The sequence below is a fragment of the Pelobates fuscus genome, chromosome 9, assembly GCF_036172605.1.
Source record: "Pelobates fuscus isolate aPelFus1 chromosome 9, aPelFus1.pri, whole genome shotgun sequence".
NCBI lineage: Eukaryota > Metazoa > Chordata > Amphibia > Anura > Pelobatidae > Pelobates > Pelobates fuscus.
The window spans coordinates 151,541,613-151,565,036 of NC_086325.1; the positions used below are offsets into that span (position 1 = coordinate 151,541,613).

At 43.9% G+C, this 23,424-nt stretch overlaps 1 protein-coding gene across 1 annotated transcript; it reads right to left on the reverse strand.

Annotated features, from left to right (window-relative positions):
- Window positions 1-920: 920 nt before the first annotated feature.
- Window positions 921-21,038, reverse strand: LOC134573697 (carcinoembryonic antigen-related cell adhesion molecule 3-like). Its single transcript, XM_063433480.1, has 5 exons — window positions 20,984-21,038; window positions 19,653-20,033; window positions 15,699-16,079; window positions 4,341-4,721; window positions 921-1,425 (listed from the first exon to the last, which is right to left on the reverse strand). Exons 1-5 carry the CDS (start codon window positions 21,036-21,038, stop codon window positions 1,322-1,324), a joined length of 1,302 nt encoding a protein of 433 aa, XP_063289550.1. The 3' UTR covers window positions 921-1,321.
- Between the last annotated feature and the right edge of the window lie 2,386 nt (window positions 21,039-23,424).

Genomic DNA, 23,424 nt, shown 5'->3' on the forward strand with positions numbered 1-23,424 from the left:
TGCTCAGCAAGTTGTGATTTAAAAGTCCTGGAGCAGATATTTCAGCAGATGGACCCTCCAAAATATGTAAAAAAAAAAGGCACCACCGATTATGATAAAATCGTCAGATTTATTAAATAAAACATAAAAGTTCTTACATGTAAGTAAAGTGCCACAATGTCAGTCCCACGACTGAAGGTGCACGACTCATTTCCCATCGAAAATATAATTGGTCTTTAATAGCTTAAAGGATCACTATAAGCGCCATAACAACTTTGCATCATACAATTTACCCCCTTACTGCTTCGACAGAAAGAGACTGAGCAAACGATATGCACATATTCAGTCACTGGTACAGGAATCCAGTCCACACAGCACTGCTTAAAGGACCACTATATTGCCAGGAAAACAAACTCGTTTTCCTGGCACTATAGTGCCCTGAGGGTGCCCCCACCCTCAGGGTCCCCCTCCCTCCTGGCTCTGCGGAGAGGAAAGGGGTTAAAACTTACCTTTCTCCAGCGCCGGGCGGGGAGCTCTCCTCCTCTCCTCCCATTTGGCTGAATGCGCACACGCGGCAAGAGCTGCGCGCGCATTCAGCCGGTCTCATAGGAAAGCATTACAATGCTTTCCTATGGACGCTTGCGTGCTCTCACTGATTTTCACAGTGAGAATCACGCAAGCACCTCTAGCGGCTGTCAATGAGACAGCCACTAGAGGCTTTGAGGGCTGGATTAACCCATTTATAAACATACCAGTTTCTCTGAAACTGCTATGCTTATAAAAAAAAAATGGGTTAACCCTAGCTGGACTTGGCACCCAGACCACTTCATTAAGCTGAAGTGATCTGGGTGCCGAGAGTGGTCCTTTAAAAAAAACTGTAAACTTGGCTGTTTATAAACTGATGTTAATAAACTACGAATCCCATAATCCCTCTGATCAGATCCTATTGTTTTATTTATTTATTTGTTGGCACTATATAAATTCTAAAATAATAATAGGCTAGAAATTAGAGCCTCTTGATTGGTGGAACCTCTACTTAGTCAGGATGGGGTTTGTCATCTGCACCATTTGCCTGGGTAAGTGGAACATCTTTAGAAGGTGACACATTTATTTTTTGCATAATTTTCATAAGAAATAATATATGTATTGCATTAAAAAAAATGGGGGTCAATTCGTGACCTTTGTGTCTCTTTAAATATTGATATAAAACACATTTATACACAATTAAAACATTTGTAGGATTTATAAGGATATAACCCCTAGTGATATAATCTGCATATAATTGTATCCATAGGTTAGAAATTTACACATAAATAAAACTTCACAGGGTTCACGATGAGCGTCACGTCCAACATTGCATGAGAAACACAAGTGTAATAACTGGAAGGAAACATAATATGATGCGTGTGATAAAAATGGTGAATTTCTTCCCTTCAGAGACGCCATCTAAAAAAAAAAAGAAAATTTGAAAATTACTTTGAATTCCCACTTAAGATTGATTTCCTACTTTTTTTGGTAAGGGAATGATTTAAACAATTATTTATTTACTCAACTGTAAACCACAACAGGACTGCAGAATATAGTGAAAATTACCCCAGCTGGGGGAATTGTAAGAGGTTTTGAAATGTAGCAATTTTGTTTGGTATGGACTAATGTATGGATTAAGCTTGACCAGTGGCGGAACTGCAGAGGTCGTAGCTGTGACCGGGTCGTCACTCCAGGGGGCCCAACCGCCCTGTCGACCCTCAGACCGGGGTGCCTGCTGGCATTGTAGTGCGGCCCCGGCGTGAGACAACTGCCGGTGCTGCATTGAAGTGGCCCAATGGGGGGGCCCACGCTCTTGGGGCTACCTGATGGCAATGTATTTCCTGGGGCCCAGTCATTGCTGTGGCGCTTTAAGAGTATGACCAGGCCCCAGTGATGATGTCAGGAGGAGAGCACCGGGAAAGGATAGGAGTAATTCAGAGTGGGAGTCAGCCTGAAGCAGACCCCAGAGAAGTCACCCTCCTGCACCTATAGTGTAGTAACAGGAGGGTGACTAAATCTTGTTTTACAGTTTCCATGTGTGTGTGGTAGGTATCTGTATGTCTGTATATCCCTGTTTGTTTGTATGGGTATCTGTGTGTCTGTATGTTTATCTGTTTTTCTGCATGTGTGTCTGTATAGGTATCTGTTTACATGTGTATAAGCATGTGTGTCAGTGTGTCCTCTTATGTATCTGTGTGTGCTACTGTTTGTAACTGTATGAGTGTCATTGTGTGTATCTGAATGTTTGTAATTAGGTGTCTGTGTATCTGTCTTTATGTGTGTCAGTGTATCTGTATATGTTGATTTTTGTATCTGTAGAAGTGTCATTATGTGTGTTTGTGTATCAGCATGTGTTATATTGTGTGTATCTGCATGTATGTCAGTGTGTTTGTCTGTTTATCTGTATGTTTGTCAGTGTTTGTACCTGTGAGTATGTGTATCTGTTACCCCCCCCCCACCCCCCCCCACCCCCTCCAAACACACAGCCATGCTTACAATAACTCACCCTATCCTGTCACTTACCCACATGGGGGGGTGTGAATAAGAGACATGAAGGGGCTGTGGGGCGTAAATGAAACACATAGAGGGGGGGGGGGGGATGCATTGGGGGGCCAGGGCATTTTTCGCACCAGGGCCCTTGTGGGTTCTAGTCACGCCTCTGATCTTGATTCTGATACAGGGTTACTTACTAAAGCAGAAATTAGCAAGGGAATATCCAAGACAAATTTTATGTACATTTTCAATGCATATATTTAATTTTTGAAAAAAAACATGCATTTAGTTAAACAAGAAAAAAAAAATCATCAGCCCCAAAATCTTACCCGAAGTAAAAAGATTGAACAAAAAAAACTATTGAAATGGTAAGTAAAAAATGTTTTCAGTTCCTTGTTCGTTATTCTAGATTTGTCAGGCCTTCATTCACTGTTATTAGTGAATGAGGTACGTTGGAATGTATTTGGAGAGGTGGCTAGGGTTTGGGGATCTCAACCAACATAGGAGCGAGGGAGGAGATGCCCATTCAGTTATATATACTGGGCACCTTTATCAGGACAGTAATAGATGCCGTGAGACTAGGCATCTCCTGGGTCTCCCTATGCCTATAGGGGTCTAGTAAACTAGGTATTTTCTGGGCCCCATTGTAGAGGAAGTTATAGAGATCCAGGAGCCTAGGCATCCATTATTACCATTCACCCCACTGCCAGTATGGTGAAGGATGGGACATTGGCCACTCACCGTACCCCTACCTTATATTACTGGAATACAGAGGGGCTACACACTTTTCTTGTTTTTTGTTTTTTTTTATATATTTTCTCTGCCTTTCATGGTGCCTCTGCATTTTGTGATGCAGCAGAGGGCATTGCATATTTTTTTGTTATCCACTACAGCACAGTGAAAGGCGTTATGGACCAGTTAAGTTTTAGAAAGGAATTGCTACATGCATTTGTTTTTCAATTTTTACAGCAGTAATTGCTGCGATGATCAGTTGTGGCTGATATCACTATCAGAAGACTGAAAAAATAAATATAGCTACAAACGTGGAATTTAGTCAGTAATTTGTGTCCAGAATTCTGTTCTGGGTTGTCTGAGTCACGTGTGCCGTGGGTGTAACTAGCCCAGCACAAAAGTGAAAATATCTCTTTATGTGCAAATGTTCAAGCAGAAACACTGCACATACAGTTTCCTAAAACCTGGTGGCCATGATGGTTGGAGTTAGCCTTTAAATTGCCCAAGATCTGGTAGCACGAGCTTTGATAGAGTGTGTGTTACTCAACCAGCTATGGATAGCCTCTCCAACACATCTAGTTTATATGCTCAGCATGCTGTATGTACTGAAACCAAACACAAAAGTTGCACAAAAATAATATTGCCAACAAGGATAAGAGTACTCCATCTGGTTGATCGCCATTCCTAGGAGGTAAAACTACACAGAGAAAATGTGTTTGTCTCCAGAATTAGTTTACTTTTATACACAAATGCTCTATACATAAATGTCTTTACTGCATATTATCCCCTTCCTGCCTTTGTCCTGACAGTGATTTCACCAAAATATGAAAAGGAAGGAAAACCACAAAAAAGCAAACAAAAATAGATAACTAAATTCTATTGTTTAATAAATATTAAAACATCAGCAGTTGCTGATGAGCTGTTAATGGTGTCGACCTCCATATAATGAAAAAGGGCTCCGTATCGTACATGAAAAACAATCAACTTTAACTGATCACAATTTACCTGAAGAAGATTTATCAATACTTTAACCAAACCACCCTCACTCAGAAAGAGAAAAACGTAGTAGAACAAAATAGCCACCAGCATACATTTTTTTGGTTACATACCAATTACTTGTACGTTGTTCTGTACCGACACATAGATTTCTTTACTCAATATTCTCTCAAAACTCATTAATGTAGCATAGTATGTCCCGCTGTCATTAAGCTGGATGTTCTTCAACAGTAGAGACCCATTCATTTGGTAGAATTCCACACGTCCTTCATACCCATCAAATATTTTTGTTTTCCCAAGGAGCCAAGTAGGGAAGCCTTTAGAGTTGAGTGTTACATTATATAAGGAGTAGTACAAAACGCTCTTACTGCCAAAATCCCACTGTATGGATGGCCAGTTGTGGAGGTTACGAGAGATGGTGTAAGATGCGGGCAGGAGAACAGTTTCACCAACTGTGGCATTGATGGAATCCAGATGGACAAACAATTCAAGTTCTGCAGAAGTTTATGGGAAAAACAATCTGTATGTCAATGTAGATAGAGAATTTTCTTCCATGTAAAATCTCTACCTCTTTTGAGTCTTAACTCAAAATCCTCCAAATAGTTATATTGTTTTATACAGTGCTTTATTAAGATGAATGTAAGATGAATTTCCTATTTAAGGTCAAAATAGCTGAAATTCAAACATCAAACCTAAGCACCTATCCAAACTGTTTTCTGCCGCCTCTGCTCGACCTGTAGGCTGAGGCCACTCTACACTCCCTCACAACACACTTCCTAAATTCATTAGAATTTTAAAACAATTTTAAAACAAAGTAATATACCCCCTGCCATCAATTTATATTTTCCTTCATCCACCACAGCTCATATCTTCCTTCTGTTGCTTCCCTGGGACATTCCCCATTTCTCATATCCGGCCTTGTGTCCCACTCATCCTAGGAACTGTAACACCATATGGTATTTATATATTCATGGGTTAAAAAAATAAATTTTACTGACTGAAATTATATACCTTCTGCGGCTGGGAAAGTATTTGAAAGGTTATTAAGGGATAATAGTCAAGAATTCCTTAAGAAGGATGTGGTTATCAGCAAAAATTAGCATGGTTCTATGAAGCACAGGTCATGTCAAACTAACTTGATTGCGTTCTACGAAGAAGTAAGTAGAAGTATAGATCAGGGTGTTGCAGTGGATGTGATCTATTTGGATTTTGCCAAGGCATTTGATACAGTTCCACAGAATAGATTAGTGTTCAAATTTAAAGAAATCGGTCTAGATGAAAATTCTTGTTCTTGGGTAGAACATTGACTTAAAAATAGTTAGTCAGTCCAGAGAGTTGACATTAATGGTAAATTTTCAAGCTGGACAGAGATGGTAAGTGGCGTCCCTCAGGGTTCTTTTCTGGGACCCCTTCTATTTAACATGTTTATAAATTATCTTCAAAAAAGCATTGAAAGTCATGTTTCAGTGTTTGCAGATGACACAAAACTCTGTAAAGTAATACAATGTGAGCAAGATATTACTTTGCTGCAGAGGGGTTTAGATAGACTGGGGGACTGGGCACTCAAATGGCAAATTAAATGTAATGTAGAAAAATGCAAAGTTATGCACTCGGGGTAAAGAGGGAACAAGCAACTTATACCATAAATAGAAGTGAATTAGGGATAACAACACACAAGAAGGATTTGGGAATTGTTATAGACAAAAAACGAGGCAACAATGTGCAATGTCAATCTGCAGTGGCTAAGGCCAGTAAGGTATTGTCATGCATAAAAAGGGCATTAATTCTCGGGATGAGAATATAATTTTGCCTCTTTATAAATTAATGGTAAGAACACATCTGGAATATTCTGTGCAATTTTGGGCGCCTGTTCTAAAGAAGAATATTATGGCACTAGAAAAAGTGCAGAGGCGGGTTACAAAATTAATAAAAGGAATGGAACATTTTAGATATGAAGAAAGGTAAACAAATTTAAACCTCTTAAGTTTAGAAAAATGTTGCCTCCGAGGGTATAGGATAACATTATACTAATATACCCAGGGCAAATACAAACCATTGTGTGGAAATCTTTTCACAAACAGGACTTTACATTGGACATGAGGTCATGTGGTTAGACTGAAAGAAAGAAGATTTAGTCTAAGGCAAATTAAAGGTTTTTTTTCCATAAGAACAATAAGTATGTGGAATTCTCTACTTGAAGAAGTGGTTTTATTAGTCTGTACAGATGTTTAAACAGCAACCAGATGCATACTTCCAAAAACATAATATTCAAAGATATATTTTTTCAACTGTAGGGTAATAACTTCTTGATCCAAGGATAAATCTGACTGCCAATCTGGGGTCAATAAATATATTTTTTCCTATTTTGTTGCAAAATTGGAAGTGTTCAGTGGCGTACTAAGGGGAGGGGGGCAGTGGGGGCGGTCCGCCCTGGGTACCATCAGGTAGGGGGGTGCCACCAGGGCTGGCCAGGCTTGGAGTTCAGTGAGCTGTGTGGCTGCACCGGGTGCCATAGCAGCAGGGGCGCCGGGCAGCCGACACAGCTCACACGCAGGGGCTGGGAGCAGGAGCTGGAAACCTGCACGGAGAGTTGGGGGCGGAGCCAGGTCGGCCGTGGGGGCGGAGTCATGCCGGATGTGGGGGTGGGGCTAAATGCAGCCTCTTACTGCTGCACACAGAGAGAGGGGAAGCAGGAAGGAGTCCCTGCTTCCCCAACTACAGCACAGGAGGGACTGGATCCACTCCTCCTCCAACCCAAGCATACTGTAAGTGAGAGAGTGTGTGCTGTGTGTAACTGTGATTGTGACTGTCTTTGACTGTGTGTGTGACTGCCTGTGATTGTCTGTGTGACTGTGTGTTTGATTGCCTGTGATTGTCTGCCTGACTCTGTGTGTGTGATACTCTGCCTGTGATTGTCTGTGTGACTGTGTGTGTGTGATTGTCTGTGTGACTCTGTGTGTGTGATACTCTGCCTGTGATTGTCTGTGTGACTGTGTGTGTGATTGTCTGTGTGACTCTGTGTGTGTGATACTCTGCCTGTGATTGTCTGTGTGACTCTGTGTGTGTGATTGTCTGCCTGTGTGTGTGACTGCCTGTAATTGTCTGCGTGACTGTGTGTATGATTGTCTGCCTGACTCTGTGTGTGTGATTGTCTGCCAGTGGTTGTCTGCCTGACTCTGTGTGTGTGATTCTCTGCCGGTAATTGTGTGTGTGATTTTATAACAAGACACGGAGGCTCATATTGCATAACCCTTTCTTTACTGTCCACCAATAGCAGCAAAGAATACAAATATATTGAAAAAAATGAAGAACATACATTAACATAGGCCCCTCCCCGCTCAGGTCCCGGTATATTAGGCAGCACTTCCCTTCCATAACCCTCTTTCTTTGCTGCTCCGATCAAAGATAAGTACATGTCACTTCTTTCAATACTATTTTACATTTATTGATATATTTATATTATCAGTATTAGTTGTTTTTTCTTTATAACCATTAACTATCGTTATGGTTATTATTGTTATTATTATTTTATTGGTATTTTATATATTTTATTAATATTTTATTAATATTTTGTATTATAATTTTTTCTATCCTGATTACCTTATTGATTCTTACTTTTATGGTATTTCACCTCTACTACACTTGGTAGTTGTGTTTTGTACCCAGGGTCCAGACCTCTCTGTCTTCTCTTACTCCCCGTTTTTTCGCTTTCTTCATTGCTTTCCTGCATCGGCGCCATCTTGCGCACATTTTTCTCTAAACTGTCTTTCATAGTGCACTCTCATCGCTATCACCGTTCGGCAGTTTAGGCCATTCGACTGTTTTGCCGCGTTCGCCTGTTTCTTGCAAACGGCCCATTCGGCAGTTTTGCATTTTGTCCTATACTCTCCATTGTATTCACTTATTCACCTCTTTTAACCGAATGTTTGGTTTTTTTCTTTTATTCACCTTACTTCATTTTACCGTGAATCTCGCGAGATTCTCGGCGGCCATTTTCTAACCTCCTGTCTCCTTCCCTATTCCCTGTCAGAGTGTGCACTGGTCTGGGCCCTGGTGAGATCGCTTTTTGTTTTGCTCGTTCGTACTTTGGGTGACTAACCCAACAAACTGTTCCTTGTCAGTTTTTCTTTAGATTTATTGATTCACTCTATTTAAAATGCCTAAACCCAGACTAAACTCTGGTTCACCTCCCTCTGGGGAGTCTGATACTCCACTCGGCAGGGGAGAAGGCCCTGTCACCTCAGGTAATTCACCTACTCACTCCGATAGAACTACCCACTCAGATGGGACTCAGTTCTTAGCGCTACAGCGCTCAGTGACAGACGCCATTATGGCAGCCATGGGGTCCATGTCCTCTACTCTCTCCCACACCATTTCCCAGGCCCTCCAGCCACGTCCTTTGGACGAGCGCTACTCGGGCTCCACGACGCCTCAGCCGCGTCCTCCTGTGGACCCACCGGGAGATTTACCCAGGAAAGCTACCCACAAATCTAAAGGTCCCTCTGCCTCCAGAAACACCATGACTGGCGTACCTCGGTCGCCCCTGAAAGCGTGTCACAACCACGCAAGAGAGCCTTTCCGCGCCAGGCAGAACGGGCGCGGCTATGGAAATGTGCCAGAGCACAGGTAGAGAGCGACTCCGACTCAGAAATCGGGTCAAGTGAGGAGGCTAAGATTGAGTCTGACAGCGACTCCGAAGCGGATACCGCTCATTCAGGTTTTGACCTCCTTCCCTCTGCCCAGGCAGAGATGTCCGGAGGCGAACCAGGGACTAGGCACTCCGCGACCGCGGAGTCCGCCCTTGTGGACCCGTCGGGCGTTCCACTCTTCGACCCGGATGATTTACACCATCCGAGATCGGCAGAGTGGCTCCCGGCTGACCATGTTGCCACATATTTAGAGAAGTGGGTGCGACACCCACTTAGTAAAGCGGCACGCAACAAAATGAGGGCAGAGTGTCCAAGGCCTGTTGTGCCTAACAAAGTTTGCGACACTCCAGAGGTAGACCCCAAGATGACCCAATTCCTTACCAAGCTAGGCTGGAACCCCCGTAAAGGGCTTGAATCCGCCTTGAAATCCTGCCAGGATAAGCACTTGGACATATTTGGCCCTTTGGCTAAACTTTTTGATTTGGCGGAAGATGCCAGAGCGGAAAACCGCATGGTTGACCCTGAAGACCTACGTGGTTGGGTCCAGAGAGCAATCTGTATTGCAGGGAATGTTAACACCTCTTTATCTATTGAGAGACGTAAGGCTATCTTATTTAAGATAGAGCCCAAATTGGCGAACCTCGCCCTAACAGAAGCCGGTAAGGACGCCCAAGGCTTCCTCTTCGGCGATTCCTTTATAAAAGACTTGGGGCGTTTTGTTGGGGCATTTACTGCCCTGGATAAGGCTCAATCCTCTATGAGGCGAGTTTTCCAGGGACGGGTCTCTACCAGGGCCGGCAGATCCAGGAGCCGTCTGTCCGGCCGGAACTATGTCCAATCCCGTGGCACGGGACGAGGCTCTTTTCACCAACGCTCCCAATACCAGGAGGCTAACACCCGCCCCTCCTTCTTCCCATCTCGTGGACGTCCGTGGCGATCTAGAGGCTTCCGAGGACAACCTGGTTCGAGACGACCCTACGGTGAGTTACCTCAAGCCTCATGTTTTTTCTCATGTTTGTGTAGGGGGCAGACTCCGACATTTTTTGCCAGCTTGGTCACAAATTACCTCAGACCCCTGGGTACTGACTACCATTCGAGGGTTTCACATAGAACTGATAGACAACATCGTACACATTCCCCCTCCTCGACCGATCTGCTTTTCACTCCAGGATCGCAGACGGATCGACATGGAGCTTTCCACCCTTCTTACCAAAAGGGCTATAGAAAAAGCTCCTCCCGAACCCACAGGGGTCATAAGCAATATTTTCCTTGTGGAAAAGAAAGGCGGACAATTGAGGCCTGTCATAAATCTACGCCCCCTCAATGCCATAGTCCGATACCGCCATTTCAAGATGGAAGGTATTCACCTATTACGGGACCTTCTCCTTCACGGAGACTGGCTAGCAAAACTAGACCTCAAGGATGCATACTTGACGGTGCCTATTGCCCCGGACTCCCGAGACCTCCTACGCTTCCAATGGCAATGAGAGACTTGGCGGTTTACATGCCTACCCTTCGGCCTCTCCTCGGCACCGTGGTGCTTCACAAAGCTACTACGTCCTGTCATGGCATGGCTACGCAGCCGGGGAGTTCGTCTAATCGTATACCTAGACGACATACTCCTTATGGCCCAAGATCGCTCCACTCTCCTTGCCCACCTACGGCTGGCCATAGACCTCCTCTCCCGCTTGGGCTTCGTTATCAATTGGGAAAAGTCATGCCTAACCCCCGCCACGCGAATGGAATTCCTAGGATTCCTCGTGGACTCAAAGGAGGCGACTCTGAGCCTGCCAAGGTCCAAGATTCTCACCATACGCAAGGAGTTACGCAGAGCTCTAGTTCGGCCCCAACTCACCCTGCGACAGCTGGCACGGCTCATTGGCCTACTGGCCTCATCTATACAGGCAGTGTTCCCGGGCCCACTCCACTACCGGGCACTGCAGCGCCTGAAGATCGCACATCTGAGAACCGGTGCGTCTTACGCAGACCTAGTGTCCCTGGACACCGAAACGAAAGACGAATTGCGTTGGTGGATTCTCAACCTCTCTGCATGGAACGGCAAGGCGATCTTCGGCCCGCAACCGGAATTCACAATCGATTCCGATGCAAGCCTCCACGGATGGGGGGCCCATTGCGACGGGATATCTACAGGGGGTCGTTGGTCGGCAGCCGAGTCACGGCTACACATCAACGCACTGGAACTTCTGGCAGGCTCCTTCGCCATCCGCAGCTTCGCGAGGGACAGAGCCCTAACCTGCATCCGTCTACGAATGGACAAGGTCTCGGCGGTGAGATATGTCAACCATCTGGGGGGTACACAATCAGCAGTGTTGGCCACCCTGGCGAAGGACTTTTGGGAATTCTGCCTGGAACGGAACCTGATGGTTCACGCGGAGTATCTACCTGGTCTGCACAACGTCCAAGCAGACTGGGGGTCACGTTATCTCTCAGACTCCAGTGACTGGAAGTTGGACACGGAGGTGTTCTCCAGTTTATCATCTCTCTGGGGTCCCTTTTCTATCGACCTCTTCGCTTCCCGACTCAACACCCAGCTATCTCGATTCTTCAGCTGGAGGCCAGACCCGATGGCGGAGGCAGTAGACGCCTTCCTGCAAGACTGGAGCAGGGACCTCCTATATGCCTTTCCACCGTTTTCCATGATTCCACGCTCCCTCCTTCAGACCCGCAGACACCGGGCAGAACTAGTCATGGTAACCCCATTCTGGGACACCCAATCTTGGTTCCCCCAGATTCTCGAGATGACGTTGGACTACCCACGGTTGCTACCGCCACACCACAATCTGCTGCTAGACCCGACGGGACGGTGTCACCCGCTCCGCTTGGACGGCTCCCTCCCACTCCTGGCATGGCGGATCTCCGGGGACCCTGGGAAATCCAAGGAGTTTCGGACACAACTAGACGCCTGTTGGCGGAAGCATGGGCCCCAGGAACTAGACGAGCCTATGGGTCAGCTTGGCGAGCTTGGACTGGCTGGTGCATGGCTAGGGACGTGGATCCCGTTTCGGCCCCTGTAACCATGGTTCTGCAATTTTTGACGTCCCTCTTCGAGGCGGGGAAGGCTTACAGGACTATCAACCTTTACAGGTCAGCCATCTCGGCAATTCATCAAGGTTTCGATGGATGCCCGGCGGGTCAACATCACTTGGTGTGCCGGCTCCTTCGGGGCTCACGCTTCTCCAGACCTCGCTACTCCACGTCATGGGATGTGTCCATTGTACTATCCTTTATCTCGTCGTGGCCCGCTAACTCAGCGCTCTCCCTGAAGCAACTTTCTGCCAAATTGGTCGGCCTGCTCTGCCTCGTATCCTGCAAGAGAGTTTCGGACGTTAGAACCCTGGACTTCGATGCCAAGTCGTACACCCCGGACGGGGTCACGTTCAACATTAATCGCCGGACAAAAACCTCTATCAAGTCAGTGTCCTACCCCGCTTTTCCTACCTCTCCAGCGTTATGTCCAGTGGCTTGCCTTCGTGAATACGAAGATCGTACCAGATGTCATCGTTCACAGGTATCCCCACAGCTGTTCCTATCCTTTCGGCCACCTTTCCGTCCGGTCTCTAGCACCACACTGTCACGATGGGTGCGATGGTTATTGGATCAGGCAGGCATCGATACCACGATCTTCGGCGCCCATTCGGTCCGGGGAGCCTCAGCATCCTCGATGATGACTGCAGGGGCTCGTCTGGAAGATATTATGAGGACAGCCGACTGGTCTAGGGAATCTACCTTCCGTGAATTTTACTTTCGCCCGGCCCCACATTCTTTTACGGCCGTAGTTAATCAGCTTTAAACTTGCAATATGAGCCTCCGTGTCTTGTTATAAAATTGCATGATTTTGCTATTACATGACGAAAAGTCATGATTTTATTAAAGACACGGAGGCGAGTATTGTCCCACCCGCGTTTATTATTCATGTCTCCCCACCCCTTATTTCGTAGGTTGCAACGAGTCACATGGAAGATTTGGGTACGGTAAGTGGGGCCATGTCTCAAGGATAAGTTTATGTTTTGATAGGCTTACTAATCACACTAAGATGTGGGTTTGTATTTATTTGGAATTTTTCTCCTCAGTTGGTACCTGACAATAGTTACAATTATCGATCTTAACCTCTCGGCTCCTGTCTCTTTATGTTTTCACAGCCTAATCCAACAAGATGGCATGCTGTTCTCCAAGTTGAATGGACTCTTCCCGCTGCAAATCTCTGGTCCTACAGCTCATCTGGTCGTGCTTCCCTGTTATGAGAATCTCTTATTTGGACTATTGGACTATGTTTTCGTTCTTGTTCGGACATTGTTACTAAGTCGCATCTTCAGAAAGAGGGTTATGGAAGGGAAGTGCTGCCTAATATACCGGGACCTGAGCGGGGAGGGGCCTATGTTAATGTATGTTCTTCATTTTTTTCAATATATTTGTATTCTTTGCTGCTATTGGTGGACAGTAAAGAAAGGGTTATGCAATACTCGCCTCCGTGTCTTTAATAAAATCATGACTTTTCGTCATGTAATAGCAAAATCATGCAATTGTCTGCCTGTGTGTGTGACTGCCTGTGATTGTCTGCCTGTGATTGTCTGTGTGACTGTGTGTGTGATTGTCTGCCTGACTCTGTGTGTGTGATTGTCTGCCTGTGATTGTCTGTGTGACTGTGTGTGATTGTCTGCCTGTGATTGTCTGTGTGACTGTGTGTGTGATTGTCTGCCTATGATTGTCTGTGTGACTCTGTGTGTGTGATTGTCTGCCTGTGTGTGACTGCCTGTGATTGTCTGTGTGACTGTGTGTGTGATTATCTGCCTGACTGTGTGTGTGATTGTCTGCCTGTGGTTGTCTGCCTGACTCTGTGTGTGTGATTCTCTGCCTGTGATTGTGTGTGTGATTGACTGCCTGTGTGTGTGACTGCCTGTGATTGTCTGCCTGTGATTGTCTGTGTGACTGTGTGTGTGATTGTCTGCCTGACTCTGTGTGTGTGATTGTCTGCCTGTGATTGTCTGTGTGATTGCCTGTGATTGTCTGCCTGTGATTGTCTGTGTGACTGTGTGTGTGATTGTCTGCCTGTGATTGTCTGTGTGACTGTGTGTGTGTGATTGTGTGTATGTGTGTGTGTGAGACTGCCTGCCTGTGTGTGTGTCTGTCTGTGTGTGTGACTGTCTGCCTGTGTGTGTGTGTGTGTGTCTGTGTGTGTGTGTGACTGTCTGCCTGTGATTGTGGGTGTGTGTGTGTGTGTGTGTGTGAGTGACTGTCTGTGACTGTGTGTGTGTGACTGTCTGCCTGTGATTGTGTGTGACTATGTGAGTGTGTGTGGGACTGTGTGCATCTGACTGTGTCTGACGGTCTTCGCCCTGCAGTGAGCCGGAAGCCAGGATATGATGTCATCGCGGCCTCTGCGTCATTACAGGGCTTGCGATGGAACTGTGCAGAAAGAGCACAGAGATCCCAGCAGCAACCACTGACCACCAGGGACTGAGGATCCACCCCAGCCCTTCTAGAGCAAGGTAGGGAGGCTGGGTGGACCTCTTAATTATTAAATGTGTGTATGTATGTAATGTTTGTGTGTGTATGTGATTGTGTGTCTGTGATTGTATGTGTGTGGGTTAGTGATTGTGTTTGTGTATATCTGTGATTATGTGTGTGATTGTGTGTATCTCTGCGTATGTGTTTAGTAGATAGCTCCCTTATTTCCTGTCCTTAAATATTGCAATCCCACATAAGGATAACAAATAAGGGATTTATCTACTAAACAACTGAAAATAAGAAAAGGGCGTTTTTAATCCTTTAGCTGTTTAGTAGATCATTCCCTGAATTGCTGCCCTTATGTGATATATCCATATTTAAAGATGCCAAATGAGGGTGCTGTTTAGCAGATAGCACCTTATTTGGTGTCCTTAAATATGTATATGTATCTGCATGTGTGTATGTCCGTGTATGTGTATATGTGCAGACATCTAAAAATCTCGCCAACATTACACACAAATACACACATGCATTTCAACGTCAACACTACATACAAACCCCACCATTATATATAACCATACCACACAACACACAAATGCATGCTTGCAATCAAACGCCAACACTACATACAAACACACCGCTACATTCACTCACATATACTCCATACAAAAACATGCATACATTCAAACACACAAACACTGCTTAGTGCTAAATACATTAAAACAAATTTGGTTGTTTTTATATTTAAAGTTTAGGGGGGGGGGGGAGGCAAGGGGGGGTGCCAAAAATAGGACCCGCCCCAGGTGCCAAATGCTCAAGGTACGCCCCTGGAAGTGTTTCAAACTGTTTTTTTTGTTTTTTTGCCATCTTTTGGATCTACGGCAAAAAACAGATGTGAGGAAAGCTGAACTTGGTGGACACATATCTCCTTTCAACCTATGCAACTACGTACCTAGGCATTAGGTATCAATGGATTAATGCCTTCAATAAGATCAATCATTTCAGTGCCACAGTTGCTCCTTATGGAGATTTTGCAGGGCTAAGGGGCTGGTCAGGAAATATCTAGTCTCTTGGACCCCTAAAATACCTCTTAGGGGCCAAGAGATGGCCAATGTTTTAATCCCTAAAATGCCCCAAAGGGTTAACCTTAGTCCAGTAGGCTAAGTCATAGCTGGCTTTTCCTAAAAAAATATTCAAATGATGAAGGCACGTGGCTATGCTAAAATTGTATTATGTTCAATGTAGTCATGCCTTCACAGGTGAAAATATTTATTTAAAATTGGCGTGGGTTGAAGTGGGCATACTCTTCTAGCTAAACATTATATTGACAGAAATATTTTTTTAGAAATTACATACCAATTGGTGGAGTGTTCCTCTTTACCATCATGTGGATTTCTTTCTTCAATGTACTTTTAAAGCTATGCAAACTAACAAAGTATGTCATACTGTCATTAAGCTGGATATTTCTTAGCAACATTGAACCATTTTCATGATACAACTTCACTCGTCCTTGAAACTTGGGAGAGATTCTGGTTTCCCCAAGAGACCATGTAGGAGAGCCTTGTGAGTTGAAACTTCCATTGACTAAGGAGTAGTGCAAAATGGTCTGATGTCCAGCACTCCACTTTATGGACGGCCCATTGTGGAAGTCAGGAGATATGGTGTAGGTTGCTAGGAGAAGGACAGTCTGGCCAACGATGGCATTGATAGACTCTCGGTGGACAACCAGCTCATGTCCTACAGAGCAATACGTAGGTAAAATAAATTTACATATTGTTAAAGAGATTTTGCATTGCTTTTCTGATTTTATTTCCCTTCTCTCTTTTTTCATAATTAAAAAAAATATATTATACTTTTATGACATTTAAAAACATTTGTGCTGTTCAATACAGAGATTACAGAAATGTTTGAGGGACTTAACACCATCAAATGTGAGTATAATAATTTTTTTGTACTGCATCACATATTTATGTTTACAGTGAGCACTTGTCAGGATCCTATCCTGACAACTAAGTTAGTTTCTTTTATTTCTGTTACTTTAAAACAAGTTCCAGCTCTCCCCCACTAGTGGCCTCCCTAACCACTAACCTTGCAAGTCACCTTATCATCCTCACCTGCCTGGACTAATCAAGCAGCTTCATAAGGGTGCACCCTGCTCTCAACAGGGCTTTACATTGAAGTTGATGCTCATCCTAAAACACTTCAGATCTTGGCTCCTGTGAAGCAACCTGTGGACTTTCCTTCTTTGCTTCGATCCTGTTTACTTCCAACCCTTCTCCCTACCAACCTGAATTGCTTACATCCTGCCAACCTGATTTATACCAACCTGCTCCAAATCAGCCTAACCTACGCTACCATCCTGCCAACCTGATTTATACCAACCTGCATAACTCCTACCTGGACATTGCTGCTACCTCCTTTAACAAGGTGTTATTTTCTTACTCCATCAGTACTCCTTCCAAAAAGGGACTGATTCACTAATGTTCTGCTTTACCCATAATCCTGAAACCCTATTGTTCTGTATATTTGTCTTACTATTCACCCTATACTTTTATCTATAGCTTTCTTATTATTTACAAACTTCCTGTTTATTATATATATATATATTCATAAGATATCCTGCTGTGTTTAATTATATCAAAACCCACCAATAAAGCCTCTGTTGTTAACACTGGCCAGAGTCTCCTATCTGACCTGCTCAAGAACATGACAGCACTATTGGATATTTTCTTTTTTTTTCCATATACCTACCTGCATATCGAGATAATCGCCTCATAAGTAAATCCAACAGTGGAGATTGTACCGCTGCAAGCAATCTTACTTAGAGCTAGTTTAAACTCCATAACATGTGAGTGCTACCTCATATACTACTGTTGTGAGTCCTATTTTCCTGCCAAAAAAGTCTTCACTATTATTTGTAGGCATGTGCATGGTGAAAATTTTCGGTTCGGCATTCCGAAATTCAGGACTTCGGCACTTTGGAATTTCGGAACTTTGGCATTTCGGGACTTCAGCACTTCAGGACTTCTCTTGCAGCCGCTTAGTAGATAACTCCTTAATTCCCACGGTATTAGGGAGTTATCTACCAAAAGGCTGAAAGACCTAAATTGGTCTTTCAGCCAAATTTACTAATACTAACTAAAAATTAATACACCAATCCAAGTGCTATGAGTCAAATTACACAGCGTAGGAAAATTCCAAAGAACTCAAAAAAGGCCAACTAAAAAAATCCATAATAACCGACATACTTAAAAAAATAAAAAAAAATAAAAACAGAGCGCAAAAAAAAAAAATACATCTTCACCCATGGAGGGCTCCGCGCAGACTGAGCTCTGCAGGGCAGGGGAAGGCTTATGAAGCCTTGCCCCGCCCTGCAATTAGGCTCAGAGCACTCTGATTGGTGGATTTCAAGCCAACCAATAAGAGTGCTGTGACAGGTAAATGTAGAGATTTACCTGTCAGTCTCTTCATTTACCTGTCGGAGCACTCTGATTGGATGGCTTAAACCCACCAATCAGAGTGCTCTGAGCCTAATTGCAGGGCGGGGCAAGGCTTCATAAGCCTTCCCCTGCCCTGCAGAGCTCAGTCTGCGCGGAGCCCTCCATGGGTGAAGATGTATTTTTTTTTTTTGCGCTCTGTTTTTATTTATTTTATTTTTTTTAAGTATGTCGGTTATTATGGATTTTTTTAGTTGGCCTTTTTTGAGGCTGAAAAAAAGAAGATTTTAGAAGAAAGAAAACATCAAATGGTAAGTTTTATTTTTTTTACAGGTACTTGGTTAATCGCCCCCCTCATTATTTTTAGGGTGAGGGGGTAGTTAGATTTTTTTTTGGGAGGGAGGTGACTAGGGGTTTGGGGACCCCTAGTCACCTGGGAGAGGTAACATTTTTATTTAGAGCCCCCACCCGCCGCTCAGGGGTGGGGTCAAGGGGGAGGGCATTAGGTCCACCTTATTTGTGTTTAAGGCCCCCACCCACCGCTCAGGGGTGGAGGCCAGTGGGGAGGACATTAGGTCCCCCCTTATTAGTATTTAGGGCCCCCACCCACCGCTCAGGGGTGGGGGCCAGGGGGGAGGACATTAGGTCCCCAGTCCCTTATTAGTATTTAGGGCCCCCACCCGCCATTCAGGGGTGTGGGTCAGGGGGGGCAACAATAGGTCCCCTTTTTTTTTAAGTGCTCCACAGGCTGCTCACTGTTTAATAGACATGCCCCTACTCGCGGTATAGTGAGTAGGGGCATAATTTACAAATACTAAGTAATCTTTACTTAATACTAGTAAATTTGGCTGAAAGGCCAATTTAGGTCTTTCAGCCTTTTAGTAGATAGCTCCCTAATACCGTGGGAATTAGGGAGTTATCTACTTATTCATTCCTGTCATTTCACTGACTGGCTAAGTAACTTACATTTTATATGAATGTATGTTACTTGATTGTTGTAAGTGTTGCAAATGCTTACAGCTGAATACTGGCTATGTTTGTATACTTTTTATTTAAAATTGTATACAGTGTAACATTCTTCATTCTTCCACTGGGTAAGTATATTAGTTCTTAGGCAATACTGTGCTTCGGAACTTCGGCACTTCGGCACTTCGGAACTTCCGCGCTTCAGCACTTCGGCATTTTGACACTTCGGAAATTCGGTAAATTTCAGAACTTCGGGACTTCGACCATTCGGCAATTCATCTATTCAGACATTCGGAAGTACCTGAATGTCTGAATTGCCTGAAATTCGTCCGAATTTACATTCGGACCGAAACGAATTGTACATGTCTAATTATTTGTCACTTTGTTTCTTCCTACATATATTTGCAAGCAGCTTAAACACGAACCAAAATTCCCCAAGAATCCAGAAACAGCTGGGATTGTGATATTTTGACTGAATATTTGGACTTTTTATATATATTTTTTTATTATGATATTATTTTATTGTTTTACACCTATAGTCTGCATACTTTACATTTCGATGGCCCCCTCTGTAAATTAACTAGATTTGGAACGCCATAATGGTATTCCGTCAGCCCTCTCTACATACCCTCTTTAAATCGGAGAGCAGATGCTTAGAACAGGGGAAGGAGCCAAGTGGTTATACTGCAGTTATACCAATTTATTTCACAAATCCTCAAGATTAAAAAGAGACCTTCTTAATGCAGCTTAAATATTTTTGTAAGCGTAGCATTTAACATGAATACCAATTGTTCTGCTAATTAAAATCAGTGTAGGAATAACAAATTAGGTGAACATTTCAACATTATTGGCCATGGCTTGTATTATTGGACATTTCTTAAAGTAAGGATTTGTTTTAGTCACGTACCAATCCATGGCGTGTTCTTCTTTACCATCAAACTGATATTTTTCTTCAATGTACTTTCAAAGCCGTGCAAGCTAACATAGTATGTCCCACTGTCATTAAATTGGACATTCTTGAGCAGTAGGGACCCATTTATAAAGTAGAATTCCACTCGTTCTTGAAATAGGGGGCAGATTCTAGATTCTCCAGAGGTCCATGTTGGCAATCCTCGGTCATCAAGAGTCCAATTTAATAAGGAGTAGAACACAATGGTCTGTTCTCCAGCTCTCCACTCTATGGATTTCCAGTCATGGAAGGGAGGAGAGATGTTGTATGTTGCTGGAAGAATGACAGTTTCACCAACTGTGGCATTGATAGAATCCAGATGGACAACCAGCTCATGATCTACAGAAGAATACAAAGAGGAAAAAAATGCCCATTAGCTTAGTCAATTTGAATAAATGTATCTTATTTATTTAGACAATTATAAAGTAGAGGATCAGAAAATGTCAAATACAGCAGTACGTATTGCAATTGTACAGTTTGTATCGTATGTAAACAGTGACAGGTGATTTCCAAAGGTTTATTCATTTATATAAATTCACAGAAGATCAAGTTCTCATTAGTATTAAAGTTTCCAATATATCACAACCAGCAATAACTCAAGAAAAAGGAAAAGGGAAGATCAGCCTTAGAATTTGGAAATGGTTACACAGTGCACATGCAATAGTAAATAGTCTTAACATATGGGCATGCTGGGCAGTTGCGTCAGGGTCACATGAACATAGGGGTCCCATGGGCTCACCAACCTTTTAGTATATTATTCCAGGAGATTTATTCAGAACCTTCAAATCTTCTTTATTAAAACATTTAGGTGGACTAACCACCTCGGTTTCAGTTGTTATCTATACATGCGATCTTGCTGTTGAGAATATGTATCTTGACCTTGACTAAAATCACATACACATACTAATTGTACAAAAGCAAAACAAAATCAACACAGAATTTTAAAGCCATAAAGCTATAATAAAGGTTTTTTTAACAGTCCATGTCAGTTGCCTCCCCCTGTTACCTACTAAATGTTTGTGTGGATTAATCTCTGCTGATTTTGTTGGAGGTACCAATAAACATAAACTTAATTTTATCGATAATCAAAAATGTTATTCCTGTGAATGGTTGTGTAGGCACTGCTTCAATAGTTTGTTGCTCCTGTTTATATCCACATGCTGTGTCATTTGTATAGAAATGTCAGAAAAAGTGAAATTCTAATTTATGGCCAAAATACGCCATTTGAAGATTGAAGACTGTGTGATTGCACAGTTTCTTATAGAACACTCTAATGGCGGTTCTCTTACCTGATGCCAGGGTTTGAGTTGTGAGCATGAAGAAAATCACCCTCTCAATTTCCATTCTTCAGACAGAAATGAAACCGGTACAAACTACTGCATTGTCTTCTAGTGTGGTTTCACCACAGGAAGTCCACTTAGATATTTTTTTTTTCCACTTATAGCAAACCCACCCATGTAAGAAATGCTTTATATTGTCTCAATTATTTTTTAAAAAACAACAGCACCTAAAGATTTCCTGTCAACAAAGTTATTCAAATGACCTCTGATGCCCCATCCCGTATAGATAGATGCTATAGTTAATAAGACCTCAAAAATATGGACAGTGTGTGCCAGGAAATAAAGACTAGTAATTGATAATTGTGGAAATCTAGACGTTTGAGAATGTTGCTTCCGAGGAGATATGTGGACCTAAAATATCCAAGATGCCAAGGTTACCCACCAATGATATAGGCAAAACTAGCAGCTGCCACTATGGAGTTTGTTGGCAGTCTCATATAAGATGGGGAAATGAGTGAGGTCACCCTGTGATCACATTAACCAGGATAGCTTTCCCCGAGCAGTGATTGATTTCTGTGAGGTCTGATTAACATAGGGGCCATTGGAGCAGCAGCTCCAGGCCCATCCTCTGAGATAGTCCCAAAGCAGCCTCAATATAAATGTTCAGTATCTATTTTCCGTTTGTCACGACTAGTAATGTGGTCCAGCACGCAGAAAGATTTCCTGTCAACAAAGTTATTCAAATGACCTCTGATGCCCCATCCCGTATAGATAGATGCTATAGTTAATAAGACCTCAAAAATATGGACAGTGTGTGCCAGGAAATAAAGACTAGTAATTGATAATTGTGGAAATCTAGACGTTTGAGAATGTTGCTTCCGAGGAGATATGTGGACCTAAAATATCCAAGATGCCAAGGTTACCCACCAATGATATAGGCAAAACTAGCAGCTGCCACTATGGAGTTTGTTGGCAGTCTCATATAAGATGGGGAAATGAGTGAGGTCACCCTGTGATCACATTAACCAGGATAGCTTTCCCCGAGCAGTGATTGATTTCTGTGAGGTCTGATTAACATAGGGGCCATTGGAGCAGCAGCTCCAGGCCCATCCTCTGAGATAGTCCCAAAGCAGCCTCAATATAAATGTTCAGTATCTATTTTCCGTTTGTCACGACTAGTAATGTGGTCCAGCACGCAGAAACTATGTAAACATATACATAAGTCAGAAAAGGAAAAATAACAGGACAGAGCGTAAACCGGACCTTAGAATGGCCGGACTAATACGCTAGAGACAGAGAATGGTCAAAGGGAAAGCCGAGGTCAAGGAAGCCAGAAAATACTCAATACCGATACAACAAGCCAAGTCAGGGAAACCAGAGATCAGAATAACCAGGGAAACGCCAAGGATCAGGATACCAGGAAATCAGAAACACGAAAATAGCACTTTCAGGAAACCAGGGAACTGAAACCACGACATGGCAAAGTACTAGGGTGAATTAGGGGTTTAAATACCCCTCTCTAAGCTATGATTGGTCAGAGGGCGACCTCTGACCCCAGAACGTGCGTGTGCGTTGACGTCGTGACGTCACGCACACGTTAGTATAATTCTCGGGGGCGGGGCTATCCATAGACGCGACCACGTGGTCGGCGCCATATTGGATTCGGGCGTGATGCCCGGAAGAACTACACGCGCGGTTCCCGGCTCGCCGACGAGCAGGTAAGCTCGTGTAGTCGGAGCGGTCGTGCCGGTCGGGCACGACCGTGAGGCTCGGCGGGCCGGTGACCGCAACAGTACCCCCCACTCGAAGACCGCGCACCGAGCGGGAAGGACCCGGCTTAAGAGGAAAGCGGTTGTGAAATGACCGGATAAGACGGGACGCATGGACCCGGTCAGCAGGAACCCAACAACGTTCCTCGGGACCATAACCCTTCCAGTCAACAAGATAGGACAAGACACCTCTGGATAATTTGGAGTCCATGATAGAACGGACTTCGTATTCCTCTTGATCACCCACTACCAAGGGCGGAGGAGGAGTGGATACCCTTGTGTAGCGATTGCAAGTAAGGGGCTTGAGCAGAGACACATGGAAAGTATTCGCTATTCTCATATGAGCCGGTAGTGCCAAAGTATAGGTCACTGGATTAATACGTTGGGTAACTCGAAAGGGACCAATGTACCGAGGGGCAAATTTCATGGACGGGACCTTAAGCTTGATATGTCTTGTGGAGAGCCACACCCTGTCACCTGGAATATAGACAGGATTAGCGCCCCGTTTCTTGTCAGCTTGGACCTTCGCTCGTAATGAGGCTTTTTACAGAGCTGAATGGACGGAATCCCAAGTATCATGAATCGAATCTAAACGGGTGTTCAAAGCGGGGATTTCTGTGTCTGAGAATGCAGAAGGAAAAACAGTGGGGTGATAACCCTGATTAACAAAGAATGGACTGT

Coding starts and splice junctions, on each gene's coding strand:
- LOC134573697 (XM_063433480.1), bottom strand. CDS start 21,038: ATGGAAATTGAGAGGGTGATTTTCTTCATGCTCACAACTCAAACCCTG. Junction 20,034..20,983: donor AACTCAAACCCTGGCATCAG/GTAAGAGAACCG, acceptor ATTCTTCTGTAG/ATCATGAGCTGGTTGTCCAT. Junction 1,426..4,340: donor GAACAACGTACAAGTAATTG/GTATGTAACCAA, acceptor TTTTTTTTTTAG/ATGGCGTCTCTGAAGGGAAG.